Source organism: Sus scrofa, chromosome 1, assembly GCF_054392235.1.
Source record: "Sus scrofa isolate SSC_HxYL_T2T_F1_AM1 chromosome 1, Sscrofa_HxYL_maternal_Yorkshire_Landrace_v2.0, whole genome shotgun sequence".
Classification (NCBI taxonomy): domain Eukaryota; kingdom Metazoa; phylum Chordata; class Mammalia; order Artiodactyla; family Suidae; genus Sus; species Sus scrofa.
In genome coordinates this window covers 266,389,848-266,408,034 of record NC_139383.1, presented here as the reverse complement: position 1 = coordinate 266,408,034, position 18,187 = coordinate 266,389,848, and the positions used below count along the sequence as shown (strand labels likewise).

General features: G+C 49.6%; 1 protein-coding gene and 1 long non-coding RNA gene across 2 annotated transcripts in view; one reads left to right on the top strand and one right to left on the bottom strand.

Moving 5' to 3' along the window:
• The window catches only part of TNC (tenascin C), a 96,971-nt gene extending 91,652 nt beyond the window's left edge, over nucleotides 1-5,319 (top strand). Inside the window, 2 exon segments of the mRNA NM_214230.2 lie at nucleotides 986-1,149; nucleotides 4,600-5,319. Coding sequence (NP_999395.2) covers nucleotides 986-1,149; nucleotides 4,600-4,710 — 275 coding nt within the window. The 3' untranslated portion in view covers nucleotides 4,711-5,319.
• LOC146407169 (uncharacterized) overlaps nucleotides 1-18,187 on the bottom strand; it is a 190,738-nt gene that overhangs the window by 14,928 nt on the left and 157,623 nt on the right. The window lies entirely within an intron of this gene.

Genomic DNA, 18,187 nt, shown 5'->3' with positions numbered 1-18,187 from the left:
TTGCTCCGAAACATCAGGACAGGAGGCCTTGGTGTCCTGAAATGTTTCTGCACAGCACTAGCTGCGGTTGGGATTGAGGAGACACGGAAAGAAATGGCACTTAACATGCTCCTAAAAGTCAATATGTTAAATTACAAACTAGGTTCCCATATAGTACTGTCTGTAAATGGGCTTCTTTCTAAGACTCAGGGAAAACCAGTCCCATAAGCACTTTGAAAAATAACTATACCAGACACAAGTTCTTTCGTGACATCTAATATCTGAAAGGTCTGGTTCTAAGTATGGCTCTATAGGTGAGATTCAGCATAGAGTGTTTCAGGATAGCGCTGGAAAACCGGCAAAGCAGAGTGGAAAACTCAGCAACCAGAACTTGCTAAGTACTAGACGGATCCATGAAGAAGCAGGTAAATGAGTGTCAGTTAATGAATAAATGAATGGACAATAAATAAATACAGGAAAAACAGTTTTTTAAAAGTGTGCTCCAAATACTTGTATTGGGGCGGGGGGTGGGGAAGCAAACGATTATTAAATACGGATGTCCCACCTCACTCCCTGAGTTCCTTTATACAACATGAATGCAAAGACAGTCATAAAAATAACCCCCCCCCCCGACCGTCTGCACGCCGTCCTACCTGCCTGGCGTACACCTTCATCATTGTTCCAGCAGCTCTCTGAGGTGGATCAAATTGACATGCCAGTTCCATTGCACAGATGTGAAAACTGAGGTTCAGCAAGAGGTCAGAGCTAGGGAGTGAAAGAGATGGGACTGAAGCTGGACCCTTCGGTGCCACCTGTAGCCCTCTTTCTACACCTTCTGCTGCTCTCTCAGAAATGAGTCTGGGGTGACACTCATGTCCCATCCAGGCCCGCGTTGGGTCCTAACTCTGGCCCACACCAGGGCCCTTCACGTGTCACCTGGGGCTGCCCTGCACAGCCCACAGGGAAGCGCCCACTGGGTTCTCAGCCTCTATCTCCTCTCCCCCAGGTGACTCCATGGCCTACCACAACGGCAGATCCTTCTCCACCTTCGACAAGGACACGGACTCGGCCATCACCAACTGCGCCCTGTCCTACAAGGGGGCTTTCTGGTACAAGAACTGCCACCGTGTCAACCTGATGGGGAGATACGGGGACAACAGCCACAGTCAGGTGAGCAGACTGGGAGGCCCTGTGCAGGGCTGAGAGCAGGAGCCAGGGACCCCAGGTATAAGGCAGCATCTTTTTTCACAGCAAGGAGAAATCTCCACATGGCATGCAGGTCAGGTAAAACCACAGAAACAGCGTGAAGATCCCAAGGAGAACCGCTGGTCAAGGGGGTTCCAGACACAGAGAGCTTTCCTCAGATTAAGTCTTGGTCTGAACCCCTAAAGGAAACAAATGAAAGCAGAGGCCATTGAGGGGACAGGGTGGTGTGGGCCCAGGGTGCTGCCTCCTTACCCTGGCCCAGTGGTACCTCCAGAACCCCAAGAACACCTCAGAAGAAAGACCAAAGACTGCAGATCTCAAATACCTTCCTTTTATGCGGCTTCCCTGGGGCCAAAAGAGCAAAGTTGGAAGCAGAGCCAAATCCCGCCCCTCCCAGCCCCCAAATTTCCCTACACCACATAGGGCACTGTGATAGTTCCTGCAATCTCAGGAATGGGCCGTTTCGATTCCCTTTGGAAATAGGTGAGCAAAATCAAATTTAGGCTTCATTTCACTGAGCTCCCTGCCTGCACTAGCAGGTGCCTGAACAGTGGACAGTGTCCAGTGGGCCCAGCTACTTACTTAATCCTCATGGTCCCTTGTCGGAGGTGGTCCCCGCCCCAGGGAGGAGGGAAGGGTATTCACACAGAGCCGCCCAGAGGCGTCCCTAGGCTGGGCCTCAGAGAGGCTTACCCAGTCTGCAAACTGGGATGCCCCTGGACTTTGTGAAAAAGCAGAGGCGTCCATCACACCCCATGCCCCAGGGATTCTGTTCGGTGGATGGAGGTCCCAGGTGCGACGCAGCCGCTCAATCCTGCTCACTTAGACTTTTTTTGCTGTTGGGGTTGTGGGCTGTGGTTGGGTTGTTTGGATTGATTGGCTGCTCTCTGTGATCAGTGATTCTGATACACTGAGTTAACGAGAAACAAATGATTGTGACCTTCAAGTAAGCCCTTACCTTGACTTAATCTCTGACACTTTACAAAGTCCTCTTGCCTTCTCTGTCCCATGTGTTTGTCGCCTTTGCTCTGAGAGGGGCCCAGGACATGACTTTACACGCCTATTTTACAGAGGACGAAAGACCTGAGGGACACCTCTGGACACCAGCCCTGCGTTTTCCCCATCTCATCATGTGCCTCAGGAACACGCCCACTCTGAGTGCTACTGCGCTGCCTTTATCCCCCTGTCCCCAACAGCAGTGTAACACCAAGTCCTTCTGGAGGACTAAAAACTGCATGCTACAAGGAAACTTCTTTCCATTCTTCCATACAATTTTGGAAGAAGAGGATGACATAAAAGGCCACAGAGTAATTATAGGAGTTCAGTCCCAGCTCTGGCTCTGCTCTGGCCACTGCATGGCCTCTTGAAGTCCTTTTCCCTCTCTGGCTTCGGTCCCTGTCATAGTTCAAGGAGTGCTTGCTTCCAGCTCGAAACCTCTAATCAGAGGGAAGAATGAGAGCAGAGGAAGGCAGCACAAAGCCGAAGCTGAGTCATTACAAGCACATTTGCCCATGAAATGAGGGAGCTATTCGAATCCCACCCCGTCACCCTCGGAGATTGCCCAATATCCATCAGTGCCAGAAAATTAGAATTAAATCAAACGTCTGTATTTTCCTTCATTTTACCAGCCATTAACTGCTCCATGGACACGTCCCCTCCCAGCCCTATAAAGCTTTAAAAAGAAGAGGCGTCAGCATCTGGGTGGAGGGCTCACAGGAGGATTTCCTGAGGCTGAGCCCCCCCGCCCCCAGTAGGACAAGGGGTCTGTGGGATTCAATGGGTAATTCTAACATCTGTACACTAACATCTGTAGACTTTGCTAAAGAGGCAAATCCAGACCTAAGAGACTCAGAAACAAATACAGTCTTTCTTTTTTTTTTCCTTTTCTAGGGCTGCTCCCGAGGCACATGGAGGTTCCCAGGCTAGGGGCCCCAATCGGCGCTGTAGCTGCTGGCCTACACCAGAGCCACAGCAACGAGGGATCCTAGATGCGTCTGCGACCTACACCACAGCTCACGGCAACACCGGATCCTTAACCCACTGAGCAAGGCCAGGGATCGCACTGCAACCTCATGGTTCCTAGTCGGATTCATTAACCACTGCGCCACCACAGGAACTCCCCAAATACAGTCTTTCTTGAGGAAAATCATTGGTCAAAGCTCCAAGGATGTTTCTCCCTCTTTGAGGTTGGGGAAGTAATATTACTGAGGGCCTATGATGTGTCCAGCACTGACACAGCTTCTTTGCAAATTCATTTCATCTTCACAGCATCCTCTCAAGGTTAGCATTATTGGATCTTAAGAAAAAAAAATAATGAAACTGAGGCCCAAAGCATTTCAATAACTTGTTCAAGACCATGTATTTCTCAAGTAAGAGTACCAAGAGTTAACCTTATATATATGTCAGGTTGCAAAACATGTGTCCACCTATGCTCTCTTTCTGTCGTTCTATACAAACCCCGATTAAAACACTGCAGGGGGAGTTCCCGTCATGGCGCAGCAGAAACAAATCCAACTAGGAACCAAGAGGTTGTGGCTACGATCCCTGGCCTCACTCAGTGGGTTGAGGATCCAGCGTCACCGTGAGCTGTGGTGTAGGTCACAGACGTGGCTCAGATCCCGCATTGCTGTGGGGCTCTGGCATAGGCTGGCGGCTACAGCTCCGATTAGACCCGTAGCTTGGGAACCTCCCTGTGCCATGGGTGCAGCCCTAAAAGGACAACAGACAAAAAAAAAACAAAACAAACAAACAAACAAAAATACTGCAGGAATCCTGAGATTACAGACTTCCTTGCATGTGGCTACTCAATTCTATAACCTCCAATCATGACCTGAATTCCTTCAGCACCTGTTCCTAATGATGGCAAGTTTCCTTAGCCACCATTTTATTTCAAGATGCCAGATCAAAGCTCAATACAAACTCAGGTGACTTCTGCCTAAAATAAAAAAATTGAGTCCTGGAGCTCCCTTTGTGGCTCAGTGGTAATAAACCCAACTAGGAACCATGAGGATACAGGTTTGATCCCTGGCCTCGCTCAGTGGGTTAAGAATCCAGCATTGCCATAAGCTGTGGTGTAGGTCATAGATGCGGCTCAGATCCCGTGTTGCTGTGGCTGCGGTGTAGGCCAGCAGCTGTAGCTCCGATTCAACCCCTCGCCTGGGAACGTCCGTATGCCAGAAATGCAGCCATAAAAAGCAAAAAAAAAAAAAAAAAAAAAAAAAAAAGAGTCCGATTCAGTCCACCCCTTTGAAAGTTTTCGCTACACAGATCAATACACAAAGAGGCAAGAAACAGCTGGGAGCTACCAAACGGTCAAGTTGAAACAGACCTCATTTTTGTTCCATTAACTAAACAACAGGTCAGTGAACACCTTGCCTAATGGGAACCAATCTGGAGCTCTTCTCTTTTTCACAGGGTGTCAACTGGTTCCACTGGAAGGGCCACGAATATTCAATCCAGTTTGCTGAGATGAAGCTGAGACCCAGCAACTTCCGGAATCTGGAAGGCAGGCGCAAACGCGCATAAATTCCAGGGACAACTGGGTGAGAGGAGTAGGGCTCAGAGAAAGAAAATAATTTTACCAAAGCTTTGATGCAACCAGTCCGACCATCCCGCCACACCTGGGCATTTGGCAGAAGTTAAAGGTGACATGGACCGCGGGGGCCGGCGGCAGCAGCACTGGCCTCGCCCACCCTGCAAGTACTTCCTTCAACACCAAAGACCACAGCGTCCAACAGGTTCCTATTTTGTTGTTTGATTCAGCAAAAATCTCCCGGTGACAGCATCACAATGATTTTCCTTCTCTTGGGTGGCTCTGGGAATGGGAGTGGGGTAGGCTGTACAGTGTAGTTTGTTTAGAACCAGCCGTATTTTACACAAAGCTGTATAATTAATTATCGGTATTTTTGTTAGCAGTGATTTCGTGTGTGTCCCGAAGCCGTCCCTTTTTTTTACATTTCAGAAAAGCAATACTGTTTCGATTTTTAAGGATATGATTAATATTATTAATATAATAATGATGATGATGATGTAAACTAAGGATTTTTAAAGACGTCTTCCTTTCCAAAACACATCTGGACAGTATCTGATTGTATTTTTTTTTTTTTAATAAAAGCACAAGTACTTTTAAATTGGGCTGTTGGTGTACTTTTCATTGTTGAGCCTGAATTCCACCAAAGCCAAGTGTTCAAACCAAGTGAGGAACTTCGAAAAGGAGAGGGACTGAGGGAGGAAAACCGTTTTGAGCAAAGTTGAAGAAGTTTGGGAAAAGCTTATAACGTAAGATTCAGCTTCCTGCTCATCACTCCCAAGACTTACGCTTTGTGGTTTAAGTGACATTTTTATACTCATTTTCTAATGCAATCTCCTAAAAATTCCATGACATAGATGAGGTGACAATTGTGGTCATGCAAGGGTTAGAGTCCCCAGAGGCAGACGGCCTGAGTTCAAACCCTGGCTCCTCCATTCCTCAGTCCCTGGCCTCTCCAGGCCTCAGTTTCCTCATCAGTAAAGAGGGGGGAGCTGCCTCTCCAGTTCCATGGGATTTCTGTGGGAAATAAATGATACCATCCCCAGACGCTCTTTGCATGACGCCTGGCAGATGGCAAGCACTCATGAGTGCGGCTATTGCTACCGTCACTTTATATATGGCCAACTGGGAGTTCCCGTCGTGGCTCAGTGGTTAATGAATCCGACTAGGAACCATGAGGTTGCAGGTTCAATCCCTGGCCTTGCTCAGTGGGTTAAGGATCCGGCATTGCCATGAGCTATGGTGTAGGTCGCAGACGCAGCTCGGATCCCTCGTTGCTGTGGCTCTGGCGTAGGCTGGTGGCTACAGCTCCGATTGGACCCCAGCCTGGGAACATCCATATGCCACGGGAGTGGCCCTAGAAAAGACAAAAAGACCAAAAAAAAAAAAAAATGTGTGTGTGTAGTGGACTGGGGTTACCAGGAGTGCAAGGACTTGCCAGTGGCTACTTCCCCAATTAACAATGGAACCAGGATGTAAACTCAGGGCTTCTGGCCCCAGTGTTCTTGCTCTGCCCCAAGCCCCTGATGAAAACCTCTCCTTCCCTGAGGACACGGGTGCCATGGTGACAGAGTAGCGCTGCACAATGAGGGGTGTGGGGCAGCTATCTGGATCCTTCATCAGGCTCCTGCAACCTGGTGAATTAGAAAGAATGTCTGCTAGGACTGTGTCCTTCTCCTGCACTCATCGGCCCCTAAAAGGAAGGGAGCCCTGTGTCACCCAGTCTGGCCTGAATACATCTGCTCATGGGGGAACCCACGGCCTGGCAAAGCAGATCTGTTTGTACTCAGTGAATGTGAGTCAGAACCGCACATGATACATTTCTCTTTTAAATACAGATGTGGGAGTGGGGGGGGGGCAATACTCAGTTCATTCTCTTAGGAATTTTCAACAAATCGACTTATTTAATGAAAATGTTTGGGCTGATAGGCCTCACTCAAATGGAATGTGATGGCTTCAGAAGCCAGGATCGCAGGAATGTGTGGCTCCAGCCAGATCCTTTGCTGCTGAGTTTATCTTGCTTTAATAAATGCTGTCATGTTATATACACAGTTTGCTGTTCCAGATCATAAGATTTGTTGCCTACAATCCAGCCATAGCAACACTCGCCTTGCTGTATTAACCCAAACAAACTGGCTCCCTGTAACAACCAAACCTTACATGGGAGGTTTAACCCTCTACTGGCTGCTGATTTGGGAGTTCCCAACCCAGCCCCTCCCAAAGAAGAGATATAACTAAGCTGGTAAGGAATTCCCCAGAGGCCACACAAGAATCAAATTCTCTTGGTGAAGAAGCCACATCAAACAAGAGTCCTTAATCATGGCCTTTGGAAGGTCATAGATGCCTCCACGTGGAGGCCAGGTAAGCAGAAGGTCTGAGGCCATGGCATTAGAAACCTGCCCAGTGGGTATACATTGCCTGCTCCACAGGTTCTGGCCAGAAGTGTGAGCTCAGGGCTTCTCAAACACCCTTCAGTGGCCAGCTCTGTGGCTCCATTCAAGCAGCCTTCTTCATCTTGAAAGGTCTCCTGAAATCCTACTCTACCCTCCCAGTCCGAGCTCAAGTTCATGAAGCACTCCAAGGCTCTCATGGAGAATTAACTCCCAGGGTGTTCGGTCTTCCCTCTGCCCCTCTGCCATCTGTACACCTCCTTCCTGTTCTGTGTCCCAAGGGCCACCCTACCTGAACTAGATCAATGGACCTGCCTGCCCTCAGGCTTCCATGGGCAGCACATGGACATTGAAGGGAGGAGACTGCTGGAGAAGGGGGCGGGAAGGGGAGTCAGGGCACTGGTCCTCCAGCTCCATCTCTACGGGTCATGGTGGGCTGGCATCATGCTGGTGAGTTTCCCTCATAAGAGGTGCAGCACCTGTCAACTGACTGCCTCCACACAAGGCTTCAGACAACTGCTATGCCCACTTGCCCCTTCAGGCCTCCCGATGGTCTCTGCTCCTCCCTGGGGGGCTACGCTAGCCCTCATGGGTCTCCTCCATACTGCCCGTGCCATTGGAAATAGTCCTGCTCTTTAAACTCTTCTCAGGGGCCCTGACAGGCAGGCCAGCCCTTGGGGAGTGCCAGGTGCTCAGTACCACTCTTGTGACCACCTGACGCCCCTATTCCCGCCTCGCTCCCTGGAGTGGACCTTGGTCATTGGATGGCGTCCCACCATTCAAACTCCTCTCTGGTTTTGGAAACTTTCCCATCGGTGAGAACCCTTCCTCCCACCATGGAAGCCATGGGGAAAACACTCTCCTCCCCACGGCAGCCAGGGCAGGGAACTTGAGCTTGGCCCACTGGGTAACTGCAGAGGGACTCAACCTTGAGCGAGGAATGCAAACCAAGGAGCCTCTGAGGCTGGCTTCTTCCACCAACACCACCACAGTGCCCCCCACACGGGCCTATTCTCTGGGTCTACAATCCGTCCCACCTTCTGCCTTCTCGCCTTGCCCCTCTCAAGCTGTTCTCCCCCCAACCTCGCCGACTCCAGTGTATCCAGGGGGCTCCCAAGATTCTCACTTCCCTTCTCATTTACAAGTCAGTACTGAGTAACCCCCTGTGCCCTGCACTAAAAGAACAAAACAACCCCTCGGGCAGCCTCCATGCCAGGGAGAGGCTGGCAATGTGAGTTATACATTCCTATCAGACCGGCGGAGGTATAACTTGCAAACTGAAGGCAGGCTTTGGAAGCAAATAGAAGACCCCAGGAGAACACCTATGAGGATCCGACCGGGATGGCTTCCCCAAGGAAAGGCATGGGAATCGTGATCTAAATGATAAGAAAGGAGTTAACCAGCAAGGGAGGCAGGGGTGACAGAGAGGCAAGCACTTCCAGCAGGAACTGGGATCTGCAGATACTTTTGGTCCAGAATAAGGATTTTGATCTTTTCCATAAATACAGGGAGAAACTACTAAGGAATTTTAAGCACAGGAGCATTATCCTCATGCCGTTTTTTTTTTGTTTGTTTGTTTGTCTTTTTCTTTAACCATCTCTTTGCTGCAGTCCGTATTTGGGCCGAGGTTCACGTGGGAGAGAGCTGTGAGGAGGTCACTGCGGGAGTCCAGGTCAAAGGTGATGGAGCCTCCGGTTCTCAGCAGTGTTTAAAAAGTAAAATCCATAGCACATGGGGTCTCAGAGAGCCTCTCCCTGTCCACACTCCTAGTTCTGAGCTGTCCTCAATTCCTATGGGGGGCTTTTCCTCATCATTTCAGTTAAGCCAGCCTAATCAGGGCTGTGGGGAGCTGGGGAAAAGGCCCCAGGAGCTCAGGATCGCGGATGGCTGCAGGGGCCCAGGTACACACGGTACAACCCGTCAGAATTTGGGCAGGACGGGCTGGAGAATCAGGGCTCCCTCAAGGTTACTGTGGCCAACATAAGGGCTGTGACAATGCCAGGGAAGGCTGCAGCTGGTCACCAAGGGTGACAATGGTACAGCCTTGCCTGAAAGGCTTTGCACCCTCTGAGACAGGTGAGAGCGCTGAAGGTGTTCAGGCCAGGAGTGACATAACCAGGGCGGCCCTTTAGAAAGCTCACTCCTGTACAGAAAGGCATCTGCCCGTCTGCCTACCTGGTCCACAGGGTGCATCTTGCCAGATTTGGGCTGGTGTGGGTTATTTGCAGCCAGCAGAGGGCTTAACCCCTTGTCCTCCTCCCTCCCCAGAGAGCCCGGCAAAGGAATTTAGAGCTTGGAAGGGAAGCAGGGAAAAGCTGTCCTCTTGAGAATCGCTCCAACCCCACCAAGACTGGAAAATAGATTTTAATATGTTACAGAAATAACACATACACACCTACTCAAAATAAGTAGCTCCCACATGAGCCCCGTGTATTTGCAGTTCCAGGTTAACCGGCTGGACTTTGAGGCAGTGAGATGACTTCCCCAAGTCCACAGGCCTGGAAGTGCCAGAGCTGGGACCGACACCAGGGCTGCTGACCCCTCCTTGGGCTTCGGTGCCTTGAGGAACACTCACCCCGTGTCTACTCCTGCAGCCACTCTTCCACTCAGCACACATGCAACACCTCTGTTTGCTGGTTCCCTCACAAAGCTTAGCTTGCGAGCACATGTGATCATAAGGACAGCTTTACAACAATTTCAATGTCAGTGTCATAATGCTGGTTTTAAACCTTCTTAAGTTTGTTTTGTTCTTTATTTTAACCATCTACTTTCACAGGTTCTTTTTCAGAAGTTTAAAATTTTGCACGTATGTACATGTACATTTATGTTCAGTTTGGGTTCATTTCTACAGCATTTTGTAAAAATTAAAATAAACGTTTAAGCACATGGTTTAAAAAAAAATACTTTCTCAACACAAGTAATCATGTTTGTAGTCAGAACTGAGCTTAAAAATCAAGTTTTCCAATTCCTGAATGATCTGGGTCTAGTTACTTAATTTTTCTGAGCATTCCTAAAATTGAGAATCAGAGGATCTATACTAATGAGAATTTGCGACGATTTTAAAAAGAAAATGGGCAGCGCTTGGCCAGACTGGTCTTTCCCTTGAACCAGCAGATGGCAGCCTCCCCCAGCTTTAGGAGAGCACATTCTTGCATGAGGTCAATGGGGCTCCCAGGCTCACAGACACTTGGGGGAAAACACTTTCTCCACCGCCACTCTAATTCCTCTTTCAAGGATGGGCTCACGCCCAGCCCAGGGCAGCAGGGCATATGCCAGGCGCCTTTTCTGTTCTTACCTCCCCCTTGCTACACAAAACCTCTGGTCCACAACCACAAACCCTCTTGCTTATGACCTCTCACAAAGGTACACTGTGGGGAAGGTGAGGAGACAGGCAGTAGGGACAGGGAGGGAGGGCTTCCGGCTTGTAAGTCCAATCCCCACTCAGATTCTCCAAGGACACCTGGCAAGGACCTCCCTGCTTCTCTAGCAGGTGTAATGGCTTCACTGGATCGCTGCCCATCACCAATTCACTTTTATGTACTAATACCCGATGGCTGGTTGTGAAGGCTAAGCTCACGTTTTCTACTGTCCTATGCTCGTCCCCTTGGCTTGTCCCTGGCCCCACAGTGACAAGACTTCTGTCCTCCTTCCCCACAGCTTCACTCTGCAGACAAGGTAAAGCAAGTCTAGAAATGGGGGCTGGTTCCTGCCACCCTTAGTTGTTTGGTTTTACTTTCTCTTCACCTCTAAAGCATGGTTCAGAGAGTGATCCCTCCAGATTATCCGGAGCAGCTTGGACAGCACTGAAAATGAAGCCAAAGACCCTCTGTCAGCAAGGCTTGCATCCCAGAGCCATCCTCCCGAAATGCTGAGTCATGTCCTCTCATTCTGCCAGTTAAAACCTTCCAAAGCCGGACTGTGGCTCAGAGTTAAGGCCCAAGGTGCAGGGGTCTTCGAAGCCCTGAGTGATCTGTGCCTGAAGGCTTCCCCAATGGAACCAACGCGCCACCCCTCTCTCACCACACTCCCTGATGGCTCACGTTCTTCAGATGTTTTCCCAAGGTCACCTTCTCAACGAGTCTTTCGCTCAGTTCCTACATAAACCCACACCTGCACACTCAGACATGCAAAAACAAACGCACATACACCGCGCCCCCCTTCCCCAGGACTCTTCTTTATTTTTCCCTGTAGCACATATTTCCATGGGACACATTCCAGGTTTACTTAATTACCTGTATGTTTTCTAGAAATCAAGCTCCATGACAACAGGGACTTTGTGGGTGCTTCCTCTCTGCTGCACCTCCAGCACCCAGCAGCACCTGTTGTGTTGTTTCTGTCAGTGCATGTTAAATGGAACAGGTGACCAGACCTGGGGGAGAGGTGATCGGTCCCTATTGGCCTCACCTTATCTTTCTACTCAACTCACTGAGTGCTGAATCTGTTCCCAGATCAGCATTTTAAGTGGAAACAAACTCAGAGATGAAGTGACCTTCCTCAGTGGCCATGCAGTCCATACAGATTCGGATTCGGTTTCTGCTCACCCACATCATCGCCTCAACAGGTCAGAACCTAATGGTGGGATTTAAAGAAATAGGAGAGGAATTGCTCTCTCAAAAGCCCCAGAGGGCAGCCTCTCTTAGGGAGGGACAGGCTAAGGGCTGAGAATGTCTCACAACCAAGGAGGAAGAAATCCAGCAGGACATTTAGAAGGAAAAAACCACCACAAATATCAGTCACTTGAGATTTAGAGCCTGATCTATGCCCAGTTAGAAGGACTTTTCCAGGGACTTTCCACACACATGGTCTCCTGGAAAGCATCGTCCCAACTTTGGCCAGTGGCCCTGCCCTCCCAACCGCACTGAGAGCCATCCTTCCTCTGGGATTGATGGGACGTGGGCGAAAGCAGCTGACCTCTCAAGCCTTTTATTTACAAGCATTAACTTTAAAAGGTTCCTAGGCACTAAAGAGAGAAAAAGAAAGAGAGGGGGTTTTCCAGGTATGGCGAGAACATCACTAAACTGGATTCACCAGGTTATGGGTTCAAAGCTTCTCCAAAAAGTGTCACGGGGAGTTCCCATTGTGGCTCAGCGGTTAACAAACCCGATTAGTATCCATGAGAAAGCGATCCCTAGCCTTGCTTAGTGGGTTGAGGATCTGGCGTTGCCGTAAGCTGCGGCGTAAGCCGGCAGCTGCAGCTCTGATTAGATCCCTAGCCTGGGAACCTCCATATGCTGCGGGTGCGGCCCTACACACACACACACACACACACACACACACTTGCACACACACACACTTGCACACACACAAAGTGCCTCTGTTCTCCAGCGCAACATGAGGCCTGGATCATCCCCAGAGGCATTCAGCTTCTCTGCGGACATCCTTCCCCACAATCATGGCAGAGGAGAGAGAGCCACTGGCTCCTGCTGGGCAAAGGGAATTTGGGAGGAGGGACACCGCAGACCCAGCTTAATGGAGGCAGAAGGACACCCTTCGGGGGAGTATCAAAGTCAGGTGTGAAAAGGCACCTATTCTACCCACAAGCCTGCCTCAAGGCAGCAAAGTGCTCCCAACTCAGTGCGACCCTCTGCAGAGTGGCGACAACTTCCATGGGGGCCGGGCCTATTCTGCTGTGTTCACACCCCGAGGACGTGGAGCCGGAACACAGTCACTGCACGGTTGTCTTAGAATGGTGCACACTTTGACAATCAGCGTCTTGAGAAGACTAGAACCCCCACGCCTTTAGAGAGAAAAAATGGGATAATGAGCAGAGACATAATTTCTGTCTCAGCATCTCTGAGGGTCTGTCATGGAAAGGAGAGAGCAGACGTCTTCTGTTGGGTGACAGAGGGAGGAACGAGGGTCCAAAGGTGAAATCCACATGGGGACAAATGGCTCTGGAATAAAAGAAATCCTTATGCCCAAAGCCATCCAGAGATCAGGCAGTCACAGAAGCTGGGGCACCCGATGTTGGAGGGACCCTGGCTCTTGGTGGTGGTTCAGAGAAGAAACAGAGGGGTGTCATGTCCCTGCCGTATCTCTGGTTCAGTCAGTTATTTCATACCAGGTGTCCAGAATGTTCCTACTGCAGGCTTTCGGGCTCCATCCTGAGGAAGCCTAGAGCGAGAGAGAGTTGAGATGCCGCGAGACACAGATGTAGTTCTTAAGAAGAAGGTGGCCCCTTGGGGAGAGAGGAGGGATGATAAGAAGCAAGTGTTGGCTGTTCCTCTGCACAGAGGCCTTCCTCCAGGGAACACCCTGGGGAGGAGCCATATTTGCAAGCTGACACCACCATGAGCCTCCTAAAAATTCGGCGTTTAATTCGTTTCTTCGAAGTTAAGTTCCTTAGAGAAAAAGAATCTGCATGGTCTCTTGCTAAAGAATCTCACTGCGTCCTGGGCCAGGAGATTTGCTACAAGAGATGGCTCAAGGCCAAATTTCACTTTCTAAACTTCTCTTGGGAAGCTACAGGAGGCTTGCTCAAAGACACAGTCTCCATAAAGGAGACTTTAAGTGTAGAAAATACATAATATTATCATTCAGCTCCCGACCTCAGTCACCACTTCATCCTTTCCTCCCCATTTAACCTAAATACCAAGAGCATTCAAGTGGAATTCAAACGGCTTCATGTACAGCATAGAATACACGGTTTTAATACTAAGGTTTAAGCTCGATTATAACAAGACCTCTTAGGCAAGGACTTAGAAAACTGCCTCCCCAACTAGACAGTAAGGGTGGGGAGGGCAGGCATCATGTCTTAGCAAATTCTGCATCAGCAGCATCTCACAAGGAAGAGAGAGAGAGACGCTAACCCAGTGAATAAACCAAGTGACCACTCGTTTCAAGCTCCGGCTCTGCTGCAGACCTAGCTGTGTGAGCTTGGTTAAGCTACCTAACTTCTCTGAGCCACAAACGCTTTCATCTATAAATCAGAAGTAATAGTAACTACATAGAATGAATGTGATAAGTGCAATGATGTGTATAAAGTGTCCCAGAAAGTGTCTGACATAGAGTTGTGCTCAGTAAATGCCTTCCTCCTCCCCATCCCTAGAAGCGTACTTCACGCGGTGACTGATGGGTAAGCATCTGCCAGGCTGCTGTATGGGTGGAGCTGAGGTGAATGCCCTGTGGCTGATTTAGGAGCAGCAGACAGATGAGTTCAAGTGCCTCAGGTTCAGGGAGGTGCTCCCTCAAAGAGTTTGGGGCAGAGAGAGGGGGAAAAAATCTCAAATTTCAGTACATCTCTGCCAACTCTAAGAGGCTGCTCCCACTCAGTCATATGGTTTTCGTTCACACCATCATTTCCAATTTAATACTTCAGCTCCAGAAAGCAAAGTCCCTGGATCTTTCAGAGGATCCACATACGATCCACACTCTTGACAGCTTTTCATCAGCAAAACTGGATATACAGCCACAGTAAATTCTACTCAGAGTCATTTATACTTAAAGGAACCACATAATAAATTCCTATTGTGTCTGGTCCCCCATCTCCACCCCCCCACACACACACACTAGTTTATCCCTGAAAATGAATGTGTCTGATGCTGTGATCAGCAAGAGAAACACATGCCACCCAGCATGCCTCTCACTGCCTCAGGTGCAAGGAAAGTAAGCACAAATTCACTGGCCACTTGTTCCAATCATCACGGCTCAGGCCTGGGGCAAAATTTATCCCTTCTAGATCCTTCCATTGGTCTCTGTTCTCTTTTTCATCCCAACGATTCAATTTTGCTTCTGTTGAATCCATAAACCACTGCAAATTTTTCTGCAGAAAAGTGAGATGGAAGAATGTTCAAAATATGAAACAGCACAGATTCCCAAGGAGGGCACCCCTAATTTAAAAACAATATCCAATTTCTCTCTTGCAGATTCACCGTCTTTAAATGAGTGGCAATGCTAAAAATTAATATCAAACACTTAAAACAGCTCTGGATATATGTCAAGTCCTGCTACAAGTGCTTCCCATGTAGAAACTCATGTCATTGCCACAAAAATCCTAAGAGGTAAGTAATACCATTGCGCCCATTTTACAGAGGAGAAAACTGAGGCACAAAAAGGTTACGTAACTTCGAAACTACACTACTGAGGAGGTGCTTTACTTAACGCAGTTATGATTAAAACAGAATACTTTTAACTAAGAACCTCATCATCTGGGGACCATGAAGTCAGCTATGAAGACAGCCGACCCTTAAACAATGCCAGGGTTGGGGTACTGAGCCAGGCAAGGTCGAAAATCCAAGTGTACCTTTACGTGAGCCCTTCATATCTGCAGTTCCACATCTGCAAATTCAGTCAACCACAGATCCAGTAATGTCATCATTTATATGTATTGAAAAAAATCCTTGCGCCCACACAGTTCAAGCACATGCTGTTTAAGGGTCAACTGTACAATTAATACATTGCAAATGCTGGCAGTGGAGCCTGCCCTCACAGGATGGACACTGATTATAATGATAAGGGGTAAGTTTTCCTTCTGCCATTCAAGTTTCATTCTCAGAAACTGCAGAACCTGACTGTACAATGAAAGACAAGAGGCTGTTAGTTTGTAACTGGATCAGAATGGAAAAGATCCATAGAGCATAAGGGCAGGCACCCTAATGTCTTCTCTGCCTACAGGCAGAGGCATCATTGTGCAGTATGGAGAAGTGAGGTGCCTTTCCCCCAGTGTGGAGAATAGAGACAAGGACCAAGCTCATTGAGAACGGAACATCGGCTGCCCCAGCTCCTGACCACGGTCTGACTCACTGCATACAGACCAGCTGGTCCTGCTGAGCTGGTCCAGGAAGAAGTGGCTGCTCTCACCTGTGGCCGCAAAACTATGGTCACAGAAGGTGGAGCCCTGCTGCTCTGCATTCCAGAGTCTCCAGAATTCTAGGGGCCACTGCAGGCTGCTTCCCCTTTGGAACAAAACTCTAAAAGAGACTCTTCCTAGGTCTCAGAATCCCATCACCTTCAGGCTTTCAAAATGACCTCTGGGATAGTAAAGCGTCTTCATCGAGGTGTGCACACAAGTTGTCACTTCTCCCAACCTTGAATGACATCATCGGTGTGGCCACACTGAGGGAGAGAAACCAGGTATAGCAAAGTGCCCTTTGCAAAGCAGGACCAGGAGAGGTGCGTCTTGTCCATTCCCAAGAGAGCCTCCTGCCAGCCTGACATTATCAGCAGAAAGGACACTGGACCTTCTGGTCTCCTCCTAGGTCCCCTGGTTAGTCGTGCCTGCTGGGTGCTTACCTTGCAGGCTGTGCTTGACTCATGACATCTTCTACCCCAACACCTAATACTCAACCAAAGCTTTAGCACTCCATTGGCAGCTGCTCCCTGGACCAGCATGGGCACTGAACCCTCATTCTTCTGTAATGACCCCGACCCAAGCCTGCTGCAGTCTTGTCTGAACCTATCCCAACACCCAGACACACGTGTGGACTGGTAGGTTTTAAGCTACACTAGCCAGGCTGCCAGAGAAGGGCCATGGAAAGAAAATTAACATGGGATGGAGTAATCGCAGGTAGGCTCTTTCAGACAGGATGCCAGGAAAGCCCCTTTCAAGAAGGTGACATCTGAACCTAGACCATTAGTGTGATCCAGGGCACAGGCAGAACAAAAGGCCCGAGAGGGAAGCAGCTTGCTGAGAGAATGGCTCCAGCAGACGCTTCCTGTATCCTTCATCCCCTCTGATGTCAGAGCAACTGCAGTGGACAGGCTGCCCTCCGAGCACCTGCCTCTAAGTCTCTCCACCTCTCTGCCTTGGGGCTTTCTTCAGAGCCTGGCAAGCCCACCTGGATCTCACCCAGAAACGTTTCCAAAGTGGAGGTGGGTTGGCCCTGGGAGCCCTGGATGAGTCACCGGGCTCCTCTCCTTCCACAGGACACTTCTGGGGTATGCCCGGCATGCCTTCCCACAGGAGCCACAGCAGCTCACAGCAAGGACTGAACACCAACGACGACCTGGCCCTCCTCCCTGCCTCACTCTGCCCACGCTCCCACTCCCTCCTCCTGGGGTCACCTGCCAGGCTCTTGCAGGCCTGATAAGCTGAGGTGGAAGCTCACTTTGGTTACAGTGAGAGTCAGGAGGGCTATATAAGCCCAGGTCCGTGAGGTCAATAGGAACCAGACCATGAACGGGCCACAGAAAAGCCTGAGATCTCAGACTGCTCTGCCTGGTGGCCAAGGTGGGGGAGCCCAGCCTGGGAATCCAGTCCACAGGCCTTCAGGTGGCACTTGTCACTGGGGATCCGGCTTGACCGAATCCTCGGCCAAGCCTGCTAAGATTGAGAGAAGAAATTGAGACAGGGAGGGAGGGGACCCTGAAGCAAAAGTCTGCTTATCGAAATGGGGCCACCAGGGAAGCCACAAAGTAAAGTTCTGACTCAACCCTTATACAAGTGCCCAGAACTCATCTCTCTGCAAGTTGGACATGGCATGAAAGTAACCGCAGCTTTCCTTACTGTTGCCTATTTCAAGATGCTCAGCAATTTTCATAATGAGCTCATTTAGTTCTCAAAACAACCATGTGAGGCATTCTCCCCATTTTATAGATGAGGAAAACGAACCCACTAACCACTAGAACCAAGACTCTCACCAGACGTGCTGGATCCCAAATTCCAGGCTCTGGCCAACCAACTACCCTGCCAGCATCCAAGGACGCTGCAGCTCAGGCTCAAGGTCAATCACTGACCCAGTGGTGATGAGCTTGGTGGCTGTAGGTGGGAGGGGTTGGGAGAGCTAAGAACTGATTTCACTGTCAACAGGCACACACAGCAGGCATGGGTACACCACCCCAGCTGGGGAGAGACGCCCCCGTGCCTGAGACTCACAGCGGCAGTGACCATGCCCCATGTGATCACTTTGCAGCCGTCTTTCCACCCATGAGGAATGCTCCTCAGATTTGTCATCTACCTCCAGGGCTTGAAGGAAAAGGATTCCAGGTCGCGGTGGGTAAGATGTGAGTTCTTTGTCACTTAGAAAAGAAACCACAGCCATGCTTACATGTGCTGCAGGGCACATGCCCATTTATAAAATATATTCCAGGGCTTGAAATCTCAATGCTAAGGATGGGCAGAGCAGGCCGTATGATGCCCACTTCT